This window comes from Sinocyclocheilus grahami, unplaced genomic scaffold, assembly GCF_001515645.1.
Source record: "Sinocyclocheilus grahami isolate Dianchi unplaced genomic scaffold, SAMN03320097.WGS_v1.1 scaffold253.1, whole genome shotgun sequence".
In the NCBI taxonomy this organism is placed as follows: Eukaryota; Metazoa; Chordata; class Actinopteri; order Cypriniformes; family Cyprinidae; genus Sinocyclocheilus; species Sinocyclocheilus grahami.
In genome coordinates this window covers 624,628-648,114 of record NW_015505432.1, presented here as the reverse complement: position 1 = coordinate 648,114, position 23,487 = coordinate 624,628, and the positions used below count along the sequence as shown (strand labels likewise).

Sequence of the window (23,487 nt, the reverse complement as noted above, 5' to 3'; positions counted from 1 at the left end):
CACATATATATATATATATATATATATATATATATATATATATATATATATATATATATATATATATATATAACTGCATTACAGCACACTGTACACTCTAATGTAATAATATTTGTCAATCTAAGAATGATTATCACATTTCGTACAGTATGTATTCGACCAGAGCCATTCACTTCAGCCCATGATGAGCAGATAGATTGGTTTCCTCTAATATTTTTTTATTCATTATTGATGAATGAATATCGTTTCCATTATGAATGAGTATTATTGCAAACTGTTCTAAACCTTTTCAATCCAATTTAGAAGACGCTGTATTTAAACTAGATTTTTGAATTTTCTGAAGTGAAATCGGAATACACATTTCTAAAGTTTCAAATTAGGTGTACGTATTGTTTAACTAATATGCATCCTATATGTCTGTGAAAATGTAACATTTTCAGGTGAATATTCAGTCCATTTTATTTCAACTCAATGTTTTTTTTTCCCCTTTCAGGGCCTCCTGAGTATGGAGAGGATTCATGTCATAATTCGCTTCCTTCCTGTTATCTTCAACCAGCTCTTCAAAGTGCTCACCCAAAACGACACTGACGAAGTGACCGCCAGCACCACCAGGTACACAACCCCAGCACTCGCTCTTCTGAATGCAGTCAATCAACACTGCTTTCAGATTTGATTCTCATTTCAACCTCTTTTTCATCAGGGTCCTGGTCCACATCTTAGCTAAGTGCCACGAGGAGAAGCTGGGCCACTGTTTGCACTCTTACATAAAGGTACATTATATGGCTCAAGCTTATGAGTGCAGTGTATCATTTCACTCAAGCATGTCTCAGTTACTGCCGATGGCTAGATCGAGACACTGAACTTGTCTAATAAGCAAGCATAGGTGTAGATGTGTGGGCATGTTCAAAAAACACACACATGACCGCAGTATCCATGTATGGTTGAAGCCAGATTTCCGCAGCTTGAAGATTTTGAGTCTTAAATGTAAAATCAAATCTCTTTTAAACACACTTTAAAATGTTTTTATTTTTATACTGGCAAAAAAAGAGCTGCACATATGTTTTGGCTGTTTTATTAAGTGTATGAAAGATCTGGCCTGTTGCAGCATTCAGCATGTAAATATTTGATAGTCAATCTGTGAAACTGAAGGATGTTGGTCATGCTATAAAAAAGATGATTAAGTCCACCATATACAGCAATTCCTACTGTTTGAAGGCCGTTGTTCCCCGAAGTGATGCATACGGTGATTACACTGTACTGTAAAGAGCTTGTACACTGTACATTATCCCCTACATAAACCTTTCTAAACGAGATTTACAAGGAGGCATATTTTTGTTTATTTTATATAACCAAACCTATGACTAAAGAAAAGGTCGACAAACTCTAGTTTGGTGCGGAGTTCTTGTAGAAACGTGTCATTCATTATGTGTGTGAACGAGAGCATGGGACACATTTGTGTTTCTCTTTTGTTTAACCAGTTTGTCTTTAAGACTGAAGCGTGTGGCTTCAGAACGGTTCACGAAGAGTTGGCCAAGGGCATGACCTCTGACCTGAAGAGCAACGACCAGTCAGTCATACGCAGTATCCTGAAGGTGAGCTCACATGAGCATCTCTCTCTTACAGACGTGACGGACCATTTTAAAGCCTGTCGACTGATATCTGTTTGGTTCCCTGCAGTTCTCGTGGTTCTTTCTCGAGATCATAGTGAAGTCGATGGCGCAGCATCTGCTGGACTCAAATAAGCTTACGGTAAATATTGAGCCAACAGACGTGAACTCAGGCTTAAATCATCGACTCCTATTATATTTTAACAGTGGCCAGTAAACCTAAAATAATGACTTATAATCAGTGTGACGCTATAGTTTGAAGACCAGTTCTCACTATTTACTAGTTGCTTAATAGCATGCATATTACTAGCATATTGGCTGTTTATTATATAAAGCACATATAAATGCCTTATTCTGCATGATCATATTCTAGATCTCTTAATTCTACCCAATACCTAAACTTAACAACTACCTTATCAACTATTAAATTAACAAATTAGTAGTTTATCGAGGCAAAAGTCGTAGTTAATACTTAGTTAATAGTGAGAACTGGTCCGCAAACTAAAGTGTGACCGTATTCAGAACTCTTGGTTTGATTTTACTTAAACTTTTGACATAAATGTAAAATTACACTTGACAATTTTAAGTACAGCTGTGATCTACCTTTAAACATGTTCGCCATAACACCAACAAATCTGAATAAATAAGAGATGTTTCAGAAAGCAGACGTCTTAAGCTTCCTGGGTGCTTGCAACACAGCAGGCTGTGTCTTGTGTTTAATAAGTAATGTATGAATAATGCGTTTGCTCAGCTTCCTCGACCGCAGCGATTTCCTGGATCTTTCCAGAGTCGATTGGAGACCCTGATCATGACGATGTCCGATCACATCTTCTGGAAGAATAAAGAGCTGGCAGAGGAGACACGCAGCGCTAATATGGCCATAGCGGCCTTTGTGAAGGTCAGGAACAACACACTGCTGAGATCATTATGAAAATTTCACTTTTAAATGTGTGCACGACAAAGATTCAAATGAAGTAAATTAAATGCAGAAAATGTTCAACTACATCAATAGGTTCATTTATTTTGTACAGTATATGCATTTGAAATTGGACAGTGTCCCTTTAAATTTTAATTGAAATATATGTATTTCTCATCCTCAGCGGTGCTTCACATTCATGGACAGAGGTTTCACCTTCAAACTGATCAGTAACTACATAAACATGATCACAGCCAGTGACAATAAGGTACCTGAACGTCCTCACTCTTCTTTATGTCTTCAGCTGTGGTAACACTAGACTTTGTGCTTTGATTTCTATTCAAATGGACGCAGAAGACCAGAAACGCAAACTCATCAAGAAGTCTTGCATCTAGTTGTGTATAAAAGTTTGGTGAACACTGACCAGCGAATTTGTACGACAAGAGGATGTGTGACCAGTAGAGGATCTGAACATGACAGATTCAACTCTTGGCTCAATACAAACAACACAAACAGTCGACACAAAAATGAAAAGTCGCGGGTAATTTGCTGTTAATTTGCTCACCCTCAGGCCACCCAAGATGTAGGTGACTCTTTTTCTTCAGCAGAACAGTAAAGAAGATTTTTAGCTGAAACCGCGGTTCCTTGGTGATTCATAAAATGCAAGTCAACAGCTGCCGTCACTTTGAGAGTCAAAAAAAGCATATACTGTACAGGCAACCCAATATTAATACCCGTGGCTCCTGATGATATATATTGAGGTCTTATGAAGTGCAACTGAACATTATTTACAGCATTATTACCTGTAATCCACAGCCTCAGGCAAACAGAAAAATCCGATTATTTTCCACGAACTGATTCTTCCGGACAGGTTTGTTTCAATGGATTGGTTTAAATAATTGATTCACCAGTTAATGTAATCATGCAATGACAAAATGTATATGCAATTATAGTAATAAAGCACCAATAATGATGTGAATGTGAATGTTTTACATGTCTAAAGCATATAAAGTGAATTAACAGGTTCATCCAGTTCACTAAAAAGAATCTGTTCAAAGAACGATTCATTCACAAACTGGACATCACTCTGGACTGTTTGCTTGAAGCTCTGGATTGTAAATAATAGGTTCTTGCTCAGACTGATCGTTTCGCTTCATAAGACCTCAATATATCATCAGGAGGCACGGCTATTAATTTAGCATTTCCTGATAAGCTTTTTTATTCTAAAAAACTGGCAGCCACTGACTTGCATTTTATGGATCACTAAGGAGCACGGTTTCAGCTAAAAGTCTTCATTACTGTTCTACTGAAGAAATACAGTCACCTACACCTACACATCTCTTTAAAGCAGGGGTGGGGAACATTGATCCTGGAAGGCCGGTGTCCCTGCAGAGTTTAGCTCCAACCCTAATCAAAAACACCTGAACCAGCTAATCAAGGTTTTTGGGATGCATTTAGGTTTTTTTTTTCTAGGGTTTTTCAGGGTTGGAACTAAACTCTGAGTGGCCCTCCAGGATCACTCCAGGAGAGTGGCCCTCCCCACCCCTGCTTTAAAGCTACAGGTTTGTGGAAACAAAATTCCTAGAGCGTGAGCTGTTTGTTCCAGTGTAAGAAGATATTTTACTTGCTCAAAGTCTAGTGTGATTACGGCTTTAGCCTTAAAACAAGGACACCACACATTAAAAGATCCTAGTTATGAAGAACTTTTGCTATGTAATGACTGACATCTATTTATGTATCATTTCTGTGTGTTTTTGTCCGGCTGTTTAATTCATTGACCACGTCTGTTCATGAAGCTCGCTGTTGCCAAGATGATCACTAAAGAACCGCTTTCTGTGTGCACAACGTGTCTTGGGTGCAAATGTTATTTTTCCAGACGCTGTGTGAGCTGAAGTTTGAGTTCATTAGGGAAGTGTGTAACTATGAGCACTATTTCCCTCTGAGTCTTCCCATCCCGTCTGCACGAATCACAGGTCAGAGAGCACCACAAACTCCACCTCTGTGTGTCTCATGCACGTAACTTCATGCTTACGTCTTAGTCCTATTAGCATCCAGTAGACCCCGCCACTGATATTCTCTCTGTCTCATTTCTCTCTGTCAGACAAGGCATCACCGGAAACCCAAAGTGCTCCGGGTAACTATTAAGTGTTTTTATTGAACTTTTCTTTCTTATTTGTAAAAGTTTGACCAGTTCCTCAAAGCTGTGGCTTAGTGGATAGCATATGCATTCATGCCAATTTTCTGCATATCCTATAAGTAAATGCTTGGACTTGGATTAAACCACTGGAGTTGTATGGATACATTTTAGACTAACTTTGTATCCTTTCTTCAGCTTAACATTTAAACCCAGTTGACTTTCTTTGAAAGTCAACAGAAACATAAGAACAAAGAAACAGAAACATTCTGCAGTTTCAATTTTGGGTGAACTATTCATTTATAGTACAGTCATAATCCAGTAGCCACTGTAGTGCCATGATTAGATTACCTGACAAATCAATACTTATTTTATCTCCGTAAACCCCCTATTATCGAACATGTTCACTCACAAAATAAATGCATTGTCACACTTTGAATAGAGCATTTCTAGAATGGTATTAGTTGCTGAAATTTTGGTTGCATTTGCATGATGCTGCCTCCAAACCACCTGGTCCCTGTACCGCAAGGCCAGTTTAGGTGGCTAGCAGGGTCATTTTTATATTAGTTTGCACTAGGGATGTGCGCTACGACTAATTTCACTGCTGTTTAAATGAAAATTTTGTGAATGACTTGTCAACTAGTATAAAAATAAGAAACCATTAGAATACAGTCAAGAAAGTTGTTTATATGCGATCCATTTGAAATACTTGAACTATGAATCAAAGTGTCAAATAATCCTAGATATCTTATTATCTGAATTGATCTTGTTTACCATCAAATGGCTAAAATTTGCAAAAATTATGGATGAATGTAAATGCAAATTCACTCTCTGTCAGTAGGTGGCGCTTTTGGACAAGCAGAAATACAGCTGTAAACAAAGCAGCGCTGTACTGATAAACACTATTTTATTAGGCATTATATGGTGATAACATGAAACACTTTTCTGAAGAAAGTCAATTCCCTTTCATTCATAATGTTTCCCGCTTTAAACCAGTAAATCATACGCTCCCACACCTCACTTGTCTTCCAAGTGGACATTCAGTGAAGAAAACGCATGCGTGCAATGCCTGAGGTTTTCACTTCAGATATTCACTTTTCCAAAAAAAAAGTATTATTTTAAAAATGTAAAACATTACAATTTCAACATTTCGACTAGTCGACTAGTATTTCCAATGTTGACTAGCAGCTGCAGTTCAGTTTGGTCCACTAGTCTCGCCCATCCCTAGTTTGCACCAACCCTGAGTTTTAAAGCAGGAAGAAAGTTGGTTAGCTTTAACCAGTGTCCATCACCATAGTAACTTATGCTCCATGGCTAACCTTTAGTGAATGAAAAATTAAGATATCCTTCAAATTTAAAGAAGTAAAAGCAGAAGTTCCCCAAAATACTCAATTTACCTTATACCAACTTATTGTAGATTACACTTATAGTGTGTTCTCGAGTATCAAGAAGGGGGCCGTCATCAACAGTTATGTGGTTTCTTTCTCTTTCTTACCTCTCAGTGGACTTTCCGGAGTATAGTTTGACGGAAGAGTTCTGCAGGAAACATTTTCTCACAGCTTTAAAATTTAAAGAAGTAAAAGCAGAAGTTCCCCAAAATACTCAATTTACCTTATACCAATTTATTGTAGATTACACTTATAGTGTGTACTCGAGTATCAAGAAGGGGGCCGTCATCAACAGTTATGTGGTTTCTTTCTCTTTCTTACCTCTCAGTGGACTTTCTGGAGTATAGTTTGACGGAAGAGTTCTGCAGGAAACATTTTCTCACAGGACTGCTGTTGAGAGAGCTGGGGCTCGCTTTGCAAGACGAGCAAGCCCTGAGACACCTCGCCCTGGCCTGCCTGAAGAACCTCATGGCTAAACATTCATTGGACTCCCGTTATGCCATAAAGGTGAATTTGGACAATGATAGCAATTAAACAAAATATATACTTGTTGTTCACCATTTATGTCTGTGAATTGTAAACTGATTTTAACTGTATTGTGTGTGTGTGTGTGTGTGTAGGAGAAACAGGCACGGATAGCCTCTCTGTACCTGCCTCTTTATGGTCTGATCCTTGACAACATGCCTCGCTTCTTCCTCAGAGATCTGTTTCCAATCTGCCTGACGGCCAGCAACCAGGTAAACATGCTCAGGATGCTCGTTTATCAAATGAAGTGAGACAGCATTGTTCTTATGTTTTTGTCAAGAACTCACATCAGTTGAACAGGAACCGGAATTTCAACAGGGATGTTAAATACTTCATTACTATACGTTATTGGTCATTTTAATTTAGATTGTAAACATATTTGACCTCACAATTCTGCAATTGTTCAGTTAGAATCAAGTATTCCTGAGAGCAATGTAAAGGCCCTTCCTCACTGAATGCAAAGCAAACTGGATCAAAGTTTCAGACAGGGAGTCTCACACTCATCCAGGCCACGCCATATACCCACAACAAATTCTGAAACCACCAGCATTACTTTGAATAATATATTTTTTAATTTTATCCCAGCGTCCTTCTTAACTATTAAAGGAAGGGGTGTAAGAGCGGCACTTGGGCCCAGTATTCTACCAACATAAAAAGACATTGAGAGAGAATAACTGCACTTCCTTATTGAAAGTAGTGCTTGAATTACTGCCAACCCAAACACTGTTCATAGTCACTGGACGGGAGTGCCAGTGTGATGAAGATCACTAGTGATGGAAGCAAAATCCCATATTAAATGCATGTAATATGAGGCCAAACCCGGAAGCTGTGTATTTCGGAAACGGTACGAGGCACCAGTCAACCCTTCATCGTTGCATTCGTCTCAGGGTCAGTTGCCACTGTCCCAGTCACATGTCCAAGGAACATTGTTTCCTGAACTTCTTTGGGTGATGGTGTAGTCTAGCATGACATATGGTCTGGTAGAAGACGTGCAGAGACACTTTAAAGTCCATTACATTAACCAGCAGACCAATGGTCACTGCCAGAGCCCCTGGTTTCTTTGGTCTGGCCTCGGGTGTCAGCTCCATCTGCCAGTACCTGCTTTGGAAGTCAAGGGACCTTAACCATCAGGAGCCAGCGGTTTGGTCCAGGGATCATCATAGCAATGGAATTGCACACAAAACCTCCAGAAAGAGTCCTTTTTCCAAACTAGGACCACTGGATCTCAACTATTCGAGTCGTCTCTGCCATTTCCTAGACTTTTTGCTCCACAGCTTGTTGTTTGACAAGGGTCTTGCAGTGAGGATACAGACGGATAGGTTGTGCATCACCTCTGTCTACTGTGCTCTGCATCAACCCCATCTGCCCACATTCTTTGTCCCAGAGCTGCAAAGATGTTGTGGTATTGATCAAGGATTGCCTTAAAAAGCTGATGTTGGTTGTTACTGAGGCTTGTGCATGTTTTCAAGCTTGTACTTGCACATGTACAGAACAGATTTAGAGAAATGTAGCATTACATGACATCAGCAATACAAGATCTAATCCAAAGTAGAAAATTATTTACTGAGAATGCGCACTAATGCCGAGGTCTCTGGAAAGAGAGCTACATTCTGTGTTGGGGGGTGAGTAGTGCTGGATAACAGTGAGGAAAGGAGCAGGAATCTGTTTCAACAGCCTTCGACACAAACACTTACATAGTCAGGATATTAAGAAATGTGTGATCAAACAGGATACTTTATAAACTTTGCTCATTAAAGCTACTTTGGGGGGAAACAATGCACACAAATCCATATCCAAAATTCAAAATGTATCTGCATTTTCACAACCCCAAGATTTAAAAGAACACTTCCCCGTTATTTTAGACTGAAATTGCATCAACTTCTCTCCCATTCCATGCAATAAATAATAAGATTTCCTTCACAGGGTTCCAGAGATGATGTCAGTGTCGGAGTAGGTTTAGCAGGTCAGGTGACCCATGTTTTACGCCATGGGAACTCGATGGATGCGTCCTTCTCCAAGGAAGTGCTCAACTCCATTACAGGTATAGAGGTGTTGGTGTGCGGATGTGTTTCATAGACTGCTATTCATAGTCTATTCCTCACACAAATCTATCATGCTTTCAGAAGATTTGGAATATATCACAACGACTGCTTTTATGCTGGTTTGCTTTTCCCCAGCCTTTTCGTCATTGGCCGTATCAACCGCTAACAATGCAGACTCCAGAGGCTCTCTCATCAGCATCGAGTCGAACCCCAGCAACAGTGACCGCATCAGTGAGAAGATTGATGGATGTGAAAAGGTAAGTACGTGAATTTTTGACTGACAGCCAGACAGATAGAGCCAACATAATAACACGTGAACAAAAACAGAAACTCAGAACAAAAGATAACAGACAAACAGAATGAATGCATGTTTTTTTCTCATATACCAAGAGAATAATTCTGATTACTGTACTCAGTTTGCCAGGCCGCAGTCTCTCATTGGGTTTGGTGCACGCTTTGACAAACTGGATCAAGCAGAGACCAGAAGTCTGCTCATATGTTTCCTTCACATCATGAAGACCATTTCAGAGGGTGAGACTTTAAATCACCGAACCTTGACAGAAGATGTTTATTGCACATTTTCAAATCTCATGGCCTGTAACATATGATACACTGTTGTGAGGATAATGTGCTCTCCGTGTTGCAGAGGTGCTGGTTTCATACTGGCATCGAGCCATTCACCAGGAGATCAGTGATTTCTTCAATATCCTGGAGTGAGTCACTCTTTTCATAAAGACTAATAAATGGAGGAAGAAAAGAGAAAGAAACGGAATCAAATCCTTGTGTGTTTTCATTATTTTGCGTATTTCTCTTTTGAACAGACTATGTCTCCAACACTTCCGGTTCCTTGGAAAGCGTCACATTGCCAGGTAAGATCTCCCCTCAGTTAGCTGTGTTTTATGTGTGCTCCGATACGTCTGGATGAATGTAAGGGTCACCATTTCTTTTCTTTTCTCTTCTTTCTGTCCCTGATTGTATATATGTGCTCGAAAGAGGGAGAGAGAGAGAGAAGGAATGTTAGAAAATACTCACTTTCATTGAATTCCAGTGCTCTGAAATAAACATCTCTCAGAGAATCAAATTATAATGCATTATGTGTAATTTAGTCAAATGAAAGAATTGGTTCTGATGGTTCTGGGGAGTTTTTGCCAGGCTCTGCATTGACTTTGACAAGCCAGTGTTTTCAATTACACTGGGTTCATTAAATCAAGCCTGAAAGTTATAGGACATTCCTGCTTTGGCAATAAATGTCAAATTTCATTTCTGAAAAAGCCACTCTCTTTAGCTTGTTTTTGTTTTCTAAATAATAAATGGTATATTTAAACTACAAAACTGCTTTTATCCCAGCATAACATGATCAGTCACAAACTTGCTGACTTGATTATATAATACTGTACTTAGTACGCAATGTCTTAAATAATTCTGATTCATTTTGTCATAATATTTGTTTTAAGCTTTTCAAAATCATGAAAATATCAAATTTTATTTGAATACAAAATTTTGAATTTGGTATTCTCTACTGAACCGTGGCTATATGTGATCTTTTCCCTTAAAGGGGTCATATGATGCAATTTCAAATTGTCCTTTCTCTTTGGAGTGTTACAAGCTGTTCGTGCATAGATAAGATCCCTGAAGTTGCAAAGACTAAAGTCTCAAACCCAAAGAGATATTCTTTATAAAAGTTAAGACTTGTCCACGCCCTCCTAAAACGCCTCATTTAAACACGCCCCCACATGTCTACATCACGATGTGGGAAGATTTGCATAACGCCGCCCAAATGTTCATGCAAAGAAAGAAGGCGTAACTTTGATTCTCGCTGTAGTATTGTTGCTGCCGCCGCCGCCATGTCGTGAAGATGCTGTGTTTGGCCTGCCAAAAGAGGACGACATCCGCTAGATAACCTGCCTAGATCTGATCCATGCTGGTCGCTGAGAAAATACATCAACTTCGCTGTGGATCAGCTTTCACCGTGGACGAAGCGGAGTCCAGCCCGGGGTCGTCACATGTGGTTGCCGCAAGCCCGCCGGATGCTCCTTCGTCGAATCCGCCGGCCGCACCGTTCTCAAGCCCTCAGCCTCCACTCACTCAATCCCGCCATGTCGTGAAGATGCTGTGTGTTTCATTGTGAAAGCGAAAATACTTTGTTTGGTCTTCCAAAAGAGAACACGACTAGAAATCAGTGGTTAAGTTGTATTACAACACTGTTCCAGAACACTTCAACCCAAATATTCCGATGTGTGCAGCACATTTTATGGAGGACTGTTTCCTGATCCTGGTAAAGTAACGTTAGCCTACAATGCATCTGTGGCACAAAGGCTGTTTCTGTAAAGTTGGGCAGTTCCAACTTTGCAAGGACAGTCTGGCGCTTCTGACTCACAGCCTGTAAGTATGTTTTTTTTATATTTAAAGAATTTGCCACTGATGATTCAAACGCGAGTTTTGAGCAGTGTAGAGTAGCGCTTGTTGTTTGTCGTTCCTCCGATCCCAAATGCAGACATGGTTTTGTTTAAGCGGCACGATGCAACGCGTAAAAAGACAGTATAAGTCATTATAATCAGTAATTATGTCCCCACTGGATGCAACAAATGCCTCGTTTGTAATGGGTTTTAATGTTTTTGTCTCGTCGCTCCGGCCGGACAGGGCATCACAGTATGGTGAGGGGCGTAACATTTCCGTCTCACGCTTGAGGTATTCGGCCAATCACAACACACTGGATAGCTGGCCAATCAGAGCACACCTCGCTTTTCAGACCGATGAGCTTTGTAAAAATCGACGCGTTTCAGAAAGGCATAGAGGAGAAACAATAATGTACAGTATGTGGAAAATTATGTGTTTTTTTAACCTTAAAATACAAAAACACATTGCATTACACCAAATACACCAAATAATGTTCTTTTTACCAGCATCATATGACCCCTTTAATGTTTTGCATCACTTTCGTTGTGATTAGTGTGTGATTTTAAGGACCCTGTATTCCTAGATGAGTTCTCAAACATACTTACTTTTATTCTGAAAGCTAATATCAAGAAATACAGCAGAAATATAGAAATACAGTGTGAGATGTCATCCCATTCAATCCTGTAATGTGACTGAAGCAAAATGGATTTAACTTGCTTGATTCACAGTACTGATGGGAGAAACACACTTTTTTGAAACTTTAAATCGATTGAACCAATGGCTTTGCAAAATGATTCGCTGTTCTGAAGTGCTCAAAACGCCACATGCTGGGGATAGAATGTGTAAATGCAACAAAAACATGCATAAAAACATCTTTTACAAACCAATTGCAAATGCTTTATTGAAAGTGAAGTCTATGAAATGCAATTGACAAATCACCAAATACCATTAAATATGAAGTTTCTGTATGATATGTGCTACTGTACTTTATTAATGTGCAGGGCTTGTTTCGTTTGTTTTATGGAGGGCTTGGCTAATAAGAGACTCATGCTCATTTTTATTATGCAAACTTATGATCAACAGTGTCTACAAATGTATACAACTGATCTGAGATCAGCTAAAAACCACTGATTCACATGGTCTAAACATTTCGACAACAGTTATGATGTAACAAAGCCTCGTTTACTGAAATCACACGACTTTGGCAGTTTGATATGTGCTCTGAACCACTGGTTGAAACATAATGATTCGTTGAAGCTTCACGAAGCAGATCTTCGAGAGCACCCATCACTAATTCACAGTGCAGTCAGTAACAGATTGCAAATGCATGATGTAACTGGTTTTTGTGTGTTTGCTGGACAGGTCTAGTATAAGGAATATTTTTGCTCAGGTGCCTGAAGGAACAAAAACTGGAGTACTCTATACTAGTATATAGTGCTGAAAGTACTATATAATGACTGCTGTAGCATATGACTAACTAGCAGCCTGTAGTGTCATGCCTGTTTTATTCCCACACCGTGTGTTGTCTTTGTATTCGGATACGTGTTTAATCTTTCATCTCTCCCTCATCACGCTCTCTGTTCCCACTTTCATGTTTTCCTCTGTCTGCCTTCCATACATAACAACCTCTAAAGATGACACCACCAGCATCTAACATCTGACATTTAGTATCACGATACTTGTCCTGCTCTGAAAAACTCCCCTAGAAGCTTGGCTTTCATTTTCCTGTCTGTAATGGCTGTGAGGATGAAGGTTGGCGTTAACCCTGCTCTAATTGGCTTGTTGTGTGCGCAGGAAGCTAGCGGCCGCCATTAAGCTGGCTCAGGCCACACAGAACAATGGCACCCTGAAGGGGTCTAACGTGTCTTGCCAGTCTTCAGGGCTCCTACCCCAATGGTAAACACCTAACAGGTCTACACAGAGCTCCCAAAAATGCCTTAAAAATAAAGCTTCTATATCGGCGTCTGCGGTTCCGTGAAGAACCCCAAATATCAGTGGAACCTTTGCATTGCACAAAAGGGTCTTTTCACTGGAAAATGGTATTTAAATGTTCACATGAACCCAAAATGATTCTTCTGTGGCTGTGAAAACCCCCTTTTAGAAGCTTTATTTCTAAGAGTGTGACACTAAATGTGAAGTGCATAGAATTAATTATTGCAATAAATGCATTTCTTAGCTAAATGATTTTTAACCCCAAGTATAACGTTCTAAAACACACTCACACACGCACAAAGCATTTGTCCCACTTTATATCAGGTGTGTTTAACTGCTATGTTATGTAACACATTAATTGTCTGGTACAGTGTACTTATTGTGTTCATGTTGTCTTGCAGAACACTTTCGCTGCTATCGAGGTTAGGGACAGGTTTAGGGGTCTAGTTAGGTTTAAAACTGGATTAAGGGGTAGAAGTAGGGTCAACGTGTAATAATAGTGTAATAACTACAGAAATTTATTTCATGCAGGTATTTTAAAATGTAAGTGCAATGTAAAAATATGTATGTACACAGTGAGTGCATTGTATCAAGTGATTAATTTAAATATTAGTACATAGTACTTAAATACTCTTCTTATAAAGTGGGTCTGTCTTGTGTAAAAATCATAGTTCATCATGTTACATCCATAGTGTGGGAACCATTAATGTCTGTATCCAGCAAGCCCGTCTCATTCACCTACAGGCTTTCTGCAGCTCTTCAAACGGTCAAGAAAGTGGAGATATAAGAGGGGGACTGAATTGAATAGTTTTCTCTGTTATTGTCATGACCTCTCTGGATTATGTTATTGCTAACCGATGAAACCGCTGCTGTTCCCAGGATGCTCTCTGCTCAGGACGGGCACAGACACGCCCGCTCACAGACCATGCCCATCATCAGGGGGAAGAACGCCCTCACCAACCCCAAACTGCTGCACATGATGGAGACAGGTAACACACACTCACCACAACCACCTGGGAAAACCTGCGATGTGTGTTTTAGATACATACAGCACAATTACAATCACTGAATTTAATCAAAATATGTGTATCATAACTTTATTGTGTGTGTGTGTGTGTGTGTGTGTGTGTGTTTGTGTGTGTCTGTGTGTGTGTGTCTGTGTGTGTGTGTGTGTGCGTGCGTGTGTGCGTGCGCGTGTGTCTGTGTGTGTGTGCGTGTCTGTCTGTGTCTGTGTGTGTGTCTGTGTGTGTGTGTGTGTGTGCGTGTGCGTGTTAGATGGAAATGCATCTGAAGGAGAAAACGTCAGCCCCACAGATATTGAAGCCAATCTTTCTACTGAAGTCGCTCTGACTGTGTTGGATATTCTGGATCTGTTTGTTCATCATCACAAGGTAATATTGATACAGATATATGATGTGGAAATATATCCCAGTGTACACTCTGAACATAATATTATACCACACAAGAGAATACATACTTACTTCATATTTACTAGAAGTATATGAATTGGGATTAGTGCTTGATGATATATCTTAAAAATCTTTAAAAAGTATTTTTGTAGTCTGTTGCAATATTTAATATCTTACATGCACAAACATGAACACTAGGATAATTTATATTAAAGTATATGTAGATATTTTCATATGGATCAATGACAAGGCAGGGTGTGGTGTCTGAGATAATAAAAAGGAGAACATCTTTTAAAAAAAATTGTTTTAAACACTTTAGAAATCTATGAATGTTGGTTTTGTAAATTTTTGAAACAAAAATGTTTAAAACATTTTCTACAATTTGATTGTAAGGTTATGTAACCATCATATAAGAAATACATACAAATTTAAGTACAAAAATACTTTAATTGTACCTGAAGTGTGCACAATTAAATTGTTATTCAAACTTATTTTAAAGATTATTTATTTAGCACTGACTTTGATTGGGTGGACAAAAGTATTTCAGATATGAGTAATATCTCTAAACAAAAACGCTTCACAAGATTATGTTAAACTACATATGCCAACATTAACTTAAGTTTAACATCAATTTAGATATCAATCAATTATGCTATTAAAATGACCGAACACTGTCCTATTTGAGAAAAAAATAGAAAAGTATGCTACTGGCCAAAAATCACTGCAGTATTCACAATCTGTCTGTATCTGTTCAATTCATTCTGATTGTAAGGAGGTAATGTTGTCATCTAGTGGACACGTGGTGTGTTTTCTTTAAGATGACTAACTCCTGCTGTCTTCTCTTCTACTGCAGAAACGGTTGCAGCACGATGAAGGGCAAAACTCTCTGATGAAAAAAGTGTTTGACACGTACCTGCTGTTCTTCCAGATCAGCCAGTCCACCAGCACCCTCAGACACGTCTTCACCGCCCTGCGCCTCTTCATTCACAAGGTTTCACTCTCTCTCTTCATAAATGTTCAAATCGTCGTTCTTCCCAACAGTGGCAGCAGGGGTGCCAGGTTTTCACAAGAAAACCCGCCCAATCGCGTTTCGGGGGGGGGTCCCCATTTAAAAATCACATTCTGGGGGGTAAAATTCAAGTTTTTTGGTAGGGTTCCCCTGCTAAAATTCACATTTCAGGGGATATATATCATGTTATTGGAGTCGCTTCAACCCGCGGACATGAAAAACAACAACAGTGTTAAATTAGCCCAATTCCGCGGGAAAACCAGCTTCCCCGCGAGTGGGCGTGGTTTCAGCACCGACAGCAGACACGCCCCCAGCGTTTGAGAGCAGAGAATACTGCTTATCTTTTCAAGATTTTGATACCTTATTTTATTTACTTGCCGGGTTTTTTTATCATTCAAATTTGGCTGGGTGGTTAATAACACATTTTTCTGTGGTGTGACAAACTCAGAACACATATTTAATATTGCTTTACACAGACTTTAATATGGAACAACCATCCCCTTTTCGCAGTGAAACTATGGAATTCACCCATTTTCTGATTTCTAGGAGCTAAGCACTGAAGGTGCGTTCTGTTCAGGAGTCTATGGCAGCCCATAGAACCGCTTGTGGGAAAGTTATGAGATTTGGCACACAGATAGAGGACAGTCTCAACATTAATCATCGCAAGTTTGGAGTCTCTAACTTAAACTCTCTAGCGCCACCGCTTGTCCAAAGTTTCACTCGTGTTCATGCTAATAATTTTTGAACCGTAAATTTCAGAAGCAATTTTTTCCCTCTGATTCCTTGGCTCATGCCTTGTCAAATGCATGTCAAAATTTACATTTCTATGGGTCAAGATTTTTCACACAAAAAAAATTCAAATTTTCAAATATACGAAAAACCTACTTTTTCAAACTCATTCTAGACAGTTTGTCTGATTTTCACCAAAATTGGCTCAGATCATCTTCAGACCATGTTGGCAAAAATTTATGGAATTCAAGTTGATTAGTCAAAACGTTCTCGAAAAACGCTCAATCAAATTTGATGAAGAGTACTCCAAAATGGACATGAGGGTATATCTCTGCAATGCTTTAGCGTATTCAAACCAAACTTGATGTGTTTTATAATAACTATGACCTGAGGCTACCTGCACAGTTTTGGTGCAGTGCCACCTAGTGGTTTTCAAACTCATTCTAGACAGTTTGTCTGATTTTCACCAAAATTGGCTCAGATCATCTTCAGACCATGTTGGCAAAAATTTATGGAATTCAAGTTGATTAGTCAAAACGTTCTCGAAAAACGCTCAAACAAATTTGATGAAGAGTACTCCAAAATGGACATGAGGGTATATCTCTGCAATGCTTTAGCGTATTCAAACCAAACTTGGTGTGTTTTATAATAACTATGACCTGAGGCTACCTGCACAGTTTTGGTGCAGTGCCACCTAGTGGTCGGGAGATATGAAAAATGCTTATTTTTGCTTATAACTTCTGAACTTTTGCCTGTTATCATGGGACTGGTCTTAATAGATTCCTTGGATCATGCCGAGAACATCAATACCAATTATGAATCAGTCAAACTTCCTGTCCGTTGACTGTATCTCTGCAAAGCTTTGGCATATTAACACAAAACTTTGAATGTGTCATTGTCATCTCACACTGAACACACCACATCAATTTGATTATAGCGCCACGTATTGGTCAAAAGTGATAAATCTTTAAATCATATTACTAGTGGTTGCATTCATGGTTTTTTCAAATGGCTTTAATTACTTAATTGCTGCTTGCAGTTATATTTCAATTTTTAATTATTGTGTTCACCTGTGGTGTGTTACCCGGTGTATTTAAACCCCTTTAGTAGACCAAAACCTACCAAAGAACATATTAGTCATAAATTGTGCAATTCTAACAACTTTACCTCAGTGGGGAACTCTGGAAGTTTAACTGGGATGCTTGAAAGCGTTTTTTTTTTCCAGAATTTTTTTGTGGAGACAGATAAATGAAACATTACTTGAATTAAGCCACCACACCAAAAATAAGAGGAACAAAATTACAGTTTGATTTCATGTTTTATGACAGGTGCAGTTTTACAGAGCCAATGACATCTGATGGTCATGATGATCTCCTCTTGTTCAAATTCACACATAAAACATCTAAATAACCCTATTGTTCATAAGGACAAAAATATATGCTTTAGAATGCAAAATACAGTTTCACAACCTATAAGAATGATCTTGGCCATTTAACATTGGCAGGTCTGGCAAAAACTAAATTTGGGACCCTGTGTACAGAATGTAAAAGTGACCACATTGTGTAGGCAAACGTTTTAGGCTTGAATCCATTGTGCTCAATCCCTTTTTTTTATCTTCATGCAAAGTTTTAATATAGTCGTAATCATTTTGGAGGGTTCATTAAAAAGCAACAACACTGAAACTAAACTCACTGATCTCTGACTCTCACGCTCTTTCTCTTCAGTTCCCGTCCGTGTTTTTCCAGGGTAAAGCGGATCTGTGTGGGAGTCTGTGTTATGAGATCCTGAAGTGCTGCAACCATCGCTCCAGCTCCACACAGACCGAAGCCGCCGCGCTGCTCTACTTCCTCATGAGGAGGAACTTTGAGTTTACAAAGAGCAAATGCATCGTCCGCTCACACCTGCAGGTCAGTCTTCTGTTATTCTGCTCTTCTGATGTGTGGGTGTCTGTATTTGGGTTACGCTTTATTTCGATTGTCCACTTTAGACATTCTACTAACTATAAGTCACTTTGCAGCTACATGTCAACTGACTCTCATTCATTTGTAATTTACAACAGCATTTTAGTGCAACATATAAATAAATAAATAAATAAGTTTACGAGATTAAAGTTATAATATTTTGAGAATAAAGTTGTATTTTGAGAATAAAGTCAAAATTACAAGAATAAATTAATAGCAATACAAGATTGAAGTTGTAATATTTTAAGGATAGTCAATATTTTCAAAATAAAGTCAATATTTTGAGAATGAAGTCATTGTATTTTGAGAATAGAGTCAAAATTACGAGATTAAAGTCGTAATATTTTGAGAATAAAGTTGTATTTTGAGAAAAAAGTCAAAATTACAAGAAAAAAATCTTATCAATACAAGATTGGAGTTGTAATATTTTAAGAAGAAAGTCAATATTTTCTAAATAAAGTCAGTATTTTGAGAATGAAGTCATTGTGTTTTGAGAATAGAGTCAAAATTATGAGATTAAAGTCGTAATATTTTGAGAATAAAGTTGTATTTTGAGAAAAAAGTCAAAATTACAAGAAAAAAATCTTATCAATACAAGATTGGAGTTGTAATATTTTAAGAAGAAAGTCAATATTTTCTAAATATTAGACATTCTACTAACTATAAGTCACTTTGCAGCTACTTGTCAACTGACTCTCATTCATTTGTAATTTACAACAGCATTTTAGTGCAACATATAAATAAATAAATAAGTTTACGAGATTAAAGTTATAATATTTTGAGAATAAAGTTGTATTTTGAGAAAAAAGTCAAAATTACAAGAAAAAAATCTTATCAATACAAGATTGGAGTTGTAATATTTTAAGAAGAAAGTCAATATTTTCTAAATAAAGTCAGTACTTGAGAATGAAGTCATTGTGTTTTGAGAATAGAGTCAAAATTATGAGATTAAAGTCGTAATTTTGAGAATAAAGTTGTATTTTGAGAAAAAAGCCAAAATTACAAGAAAAAAATCTTCAGAGTACAGTTCATTAAAAATTTCCTTGGATCTTGTACTCCCTTGCTGTGAGAGTTTGAATAATACAGCGTGACAAGTATATTGCGTGAATAAAATTAATTAATGTTAAAATCCACCTACAGTACTCTGCAAAAAACATCTGTGGCGTCCAACCTGTCATTCTTCACATTGTATTTAACATTAAAAACAGCAATAAAAACTTCTGAAGGTTGAACTGGGCTCCAACGCATTCATTTAAGTTATAATATTGTTGTTGTTTTTTCTGAGGTAAATAATGTTATGTGACTATTCACAAGCTGTTTTATTGACAGTATACATGCTTGGAAATAATACTTCACGTCTTCAAGCGTTTCACATTATCAAAATATTATGACTGTAATCTCGTAGTTTTAGATTTTTTATTTTACATGCCACTAAAACACTGCCATATAACTACATGTAAACTAACTTTCATTAGTGTATTAGTAGACTGTTAGGTTAGGGTTAGAGTTAGTAGAATAAGTTGATATGTACTTACCAAGTCACTTATAGTCAGTAGACTGTCCATCAAAATAAAGTGTTAGCAGATTCAAAATTACAAGAAAAAAATCTTATCAATACAAGATTGGAGTTGTAATATTTTAAGAAGAAAGTCAATATTTTCTAAATAAAGTCAGTATTTTGAGAATGAAGTCATTGTGTTTTGAGAATAGAGTCAAAATTATGAGATTAAAGTCGTAATATTTTGAGAATAAAGTTGTATTTTGAGAAAAAAGCCAAAATTACAAGAAAAAAATCTTCAGAGTACAGTCCATTAAAAATTTCCTTGGATCTTGTACTCCCTTGCTGTGAGAGTTTGAATAATACAGCGTGACAAGTATATTGCGTGAATAAAATTAATTAATGTTAAAATCCACCTACAGTACTCTGCAAAAAACATCTGTGGCGTCCAACCTGTCATTCTTCACATTGTATTTAACATTAAAAACAGCAATAAAAACTTCTGAAGGTTGAACTGGGCTCCAACGCATTCATTTAAGTTATAATATTGTTGTTGTTTTTTCTGAGGTAAATAATGTTATGTGACTATTCACAAGCTGTTTTATTGACAGTATACATGCTTGGAAATAATACTTCACGTCTTCAAGCGTTTCACATTATCAAAATATTATGACTGTAATCTCGTAGTTTTAGATTTTTTATTTTACATGCCACTAAAACACTGCCATATAACTACATGTAAACTAACTTTCATTAGTGTATTAGTAGACTGTTAGGTTAGGGTTAGAGTTAGTAGAATAAGTTGATATGTACTTACCAAGTCACTTATAGTCAGTAGACTGTCCATCAAAATAAAGTGTTAGCAGATATTAAGCACTCTAATGATGAGTTTGCAGAGTTATTATAGTCAGTAGACTGTCTAAAGTGGACCATCAGAATAAAGTGTTAGCCTGTATCTGTGTGCCAGATGTGGAGGTGTATGACTGGCTGGTTTGAGGTTTGAATGTGAGAAACAGACATTGAAGCTGATTTGGATTCTTGTCTTCTTCTCCTCCAGGTGATTAAAGCTGTAAGTCAGCTGATCGCTGATGCAGGTATCGGTGGTTCACGCTTCCAGCAGTCTCTGGCCATCATCAACAACTTCGCCAATGGAGACGCGCCACTTAAAGTGAGAGTTTAGCAAAGATAACACTTTAAGGCTGCGCTATTGCAAAAATAGTGGGAGATTTCAAACCACAAAATCAAAATATGAACTTAGCTGCTGAAATTGTTTTCGATTCCGTTTGATTCATTCACTGGATCGTTTGCAGCGCTTTCTCACACTGAAATAGTATTTTATAAGACAGAAAACAAAAAGAATTATATGCAAGCCAATGTAGAAAATGCCATCTATCATTCGTTTACAACGAACCAGCTCTTTATTGCATGTGCATCTTATGAACAACTCAGTCCTGCACGTAAAGATGATTTATATCCATTTATATCCAACACCATATCAATATCAAAGTATGGGCACACTTTTTTGCTCCGGGGTCCTGTGCCCCTGAACTGATGAATGGCTAGAAATGTCCCTGTTTTGAAGTAAATGAAGATTAAACGTGGCAAAACACCTCAAGAAGCCATAGTTAAATGCATGCAAACAAGATTTGAGAGCAACGGTGCAGGACCATTTTAGTCATGAAAGACAACCTCGTGCTGTATCGTTACAAAAGCATAATGTTAAACAACAGATCTTTTGCTTTCTTCCAGAACACAACACTCCCGGCTGAGGTGAAGGACCTGACCAAGAGGATACGCACCGTCCTGATGGCCACCTCCCAAATGAAAGAGCATGAAAAGGACCCGGAGATGTTGGTGGACCTGCAGTACAGCCTCGCCAACTCCTACGCCAGCACACCTGAGCTCAGATGCACCTGGCTAGAGAGCATGGCCAAGATCCACGTTAGGAACGGAGACCTGTCTGAGGTCCGAATTACATCATCCAGAGGATCTTTTTATTAGCTTGTGTAACACAAAACAAGATGCTAGAAGAAGACACAATTTACTATATACAATGAATGAGAATGATGATTGTCGGTCCCTAACGGTCCCTAAAAACATGAGGGTGTGAATTTTCATTTTTGAGGGAACTATTCCTTTGGGCTAAGGGTCAGTTCAATCAAAAATGAAAATTTGCTGAAAATGTGCTCACTCTCAGGCCATCCAAGATTAGGATGAGTTTGTTTCTTCATCAGGTTTGGAGAAATGTAGCATTGCATCAGTGTCTCAGCAATGGATGCTCTGCAGTGAATGGGTGCCGTCAGAATGAGAGCTGATAAAAACATCACAATAATCCACAAGTAATCCACAGCACTCCAGTCCATCAGTTAATGTCTTGTGAAGCCAAAAGATGCGTGTTTGTAAGAAACAAATCCATTATTAAGACTTATTTTAATTAAAATTTGTGTCCATGATACATAATAACGCTTCCTCCAGTGAAAAGGTCATCTGGTCTGAATCAGGAGAGAAATCTGCACAGATTAAACACCGTTTACAAGCCAAAACAGCTCTAAACAAATATGTGGGTTGATTTGATGTGAGAGACAACATGAGATGGACTTTTTCATTAAAGGGAACGTTATTATGAATTATGGACTTGTATTTTGGCCAGAAGCGACGGTTTGAAGTTAAAAACATCTTAATGATGGATTTGCTTCTTACAAACATGCAGCTTTTGGCTTCATAAGACATTAACTGATGGACTGGAGTGCTGTGGATTATTGTGATGCTTTTATCAGCTGTTTGGACTCTCATTCTGACGGCACCCATTCACTGCAGAGCATTCATTGCTGAGACTGGGTCAACTGTTTCTTTAAAGCTTCATTCATGCAGATGTCAGTGCCTCAGATTTGAATTGGTCTGAAAGAGACTAGTGCTTTTGTTAATTAAAAATGACATTTTGAAAACACTTTTCATTGTCCACTTCAGGCGGCCATGTGCTATATCCACATCTCAGCCCTCATAGCAGAGTCTCTGCGGAGGAGAGGTGAGCACCTGCTTGTGGCGATCAGTATTTCAGTAATCCCTGCTATCAATGTGCGCCTAACATCAATGTGATAGTCTCTCAATTTTTATTTTGCAAACATTGCGTAAATAGCCTTCCTATTGAGCTTTCGTTTGACGTGCTGTTTGACCATTGCTGCTCAGTTCTTGTTGTTTTTTTCAGTGCTGCACTTCATAATGAAAAATGCTCATTCCTGCCACTTGCTTTATTCCTTATACTGTGAGTTTTTGTGGCCTTGTCATTAGATGCATTCTAGCTGATTGTGCGTGCATGCTGGCGTAGATACATGATTTACAGTAGACGCATGGCTGGAGCACTTGCCTTCGCTCTAAGTTTGAAATAGGGGTGAGCAGTGTGAACAAAATTATTATTACATTATGGCTAATTGAATATAATGTTAACAGTATATATCATAATGTAGCTATTTTTACTGAAAATTCAATTAACGGCTGTGGATTTTTATAAATGCTACTTCATATCACTTCATTATTATTAACATTATAGCAAAATCTCCACCGACTGACGCTTGCACGGTGCATCCCGTCATACTGCTCAGCCCTAGGTTACGAGTAAACCTGTGTTAAACCTGATGCCACTCTGCAATCACAGGTTACTGGAAGTCTGAGAAGGGTCGGATCTCAAGTGTGAGCAAAGAGGGAGCCTGTGTAATTAACTCTAGCCCCTTACTAACTCCCCACGATGGAGAAAGTGAGTGCACCTCTGCCTGCCCCTAAAATGTCTAGGTAGAAGATTTTAGTTACATACTTGGCCTTTTCCAGAGGCTAAGCTTTGCATCCTTGGTGTCCAGTCAGTCGGTGACTTCACACTGCAAAAATCATTTTCTTACTCACTGTTTTATCTTGTTTTACGAAAATACGAAGATTAATGTGTTAATAG

At 38.2% G+C, this 23,487-nt stretch overlaps 1 protein-coding gene across 1 annotated transcript in view; it reads left to right on the top strand.

Annotated features, from left to right (window-relative positions):
• The window catches only part of LOC107598620 (dedicator of cytokinesis protein 10), a 49,374-nt gene that overhangs the window by 21,878 nt on the left and 4,009 nt on the right, over nucleotides 1-23,487 (top strand). Inside the window, exons 23-47 of the mRNA XM_016290016.1 lie at nucleotides 494-612; nucleotides 701-770; nucleotides 1,479-1,592; nucleotides 1,678-1,749; nucleotides 2,359-2,505; nucleotides 2,708-2,791; nucleotides 4,400-4,496; nucleotides 4,625-4,657; nucleotides 6,374-6,552; nucleotides 6,666-6,782; nucleotides 8,494-8,611; nucleotides 8,748-8,869; nucleotides 9,029-9,143; nucleotides 9,259-9,325; nucleotides 9,434-9,481; nucleotides 12,804-12,905; nucleotides 13,821-13,930; nucleotides 14,217-14,332; nucleotides 15,204-15,341; nucleotides 17,813-17,995; nucleotides 20,605-20,715; nucleotides 21,297-21,512; nucleotides 22,515-22,572; nucleotides 22,753-22,809; nucleotides 23,200-23,298. Of these exons, the coding sequence (XP_016145502.1) occupies nucleotides 494-612; nucleotides 701-770; nucleotides 1,479-1,592; nucleotides 1,678-1,749; nucleotides 2,359-2,505; nucleotides 2,708-2,791; nucleotides 4,400-4,496; nucleotides 4,625-4,657; nucleotides 6,374-6,552; nucleotides 6,666-6,782; nucleotides 8,494-8,611; nucleotides 8,748-8,869; nucleotides 9,029-9,143; nucleotides 9,259-9,325; nucleotides 9,434-9,481; nucleotides 12,804-12,905; nucleotides 13,821-13,930; nucleotides 14,217-14,332; nucleotides 15,204-15,341; nucleotides 17,813-17,995; nucleotides 20,605-20,715; nucleotides 21,297-21,512; nucleotides 22,515-22,572; nucleotides 22,753-22,809; nucleotides 23,200-23,298 (2,692 nt within the window). The remainder of the gene's footprint in view (nucleotides 1-493; nucleotides 613-700; nucleotides 771-1,478; nucleotides 1,593-1,677; nucleotides 1,750-2,358; nucleotides 2,506-2,707; nucleotides 2,792-4,399; nucleotides 4,497-4,624; nucleotides 4,658-6,373; nucleotides 6,553-6,665; nucleotides 6,783-8,493; nucleotides 8,612-8,747; nucleotides 8,870-9,028; nucleotides 9,144-9,258; nucleotides 9,326-9,433; nucleotides 9,482-12,803; nucleotides 12,906-13,820; nucleotides 13,931-14,216; nucleotides 14,333-15,203; nucleotides 15,342-17,812; nucleotides 17,996-20,604; nucleotides 20,716-21,296; nucleotides 21,513-22,514; nucleotides 22,573-22,752; nucleotides 22,810-23,199; nucleotides 23,299-23,487) is intronic.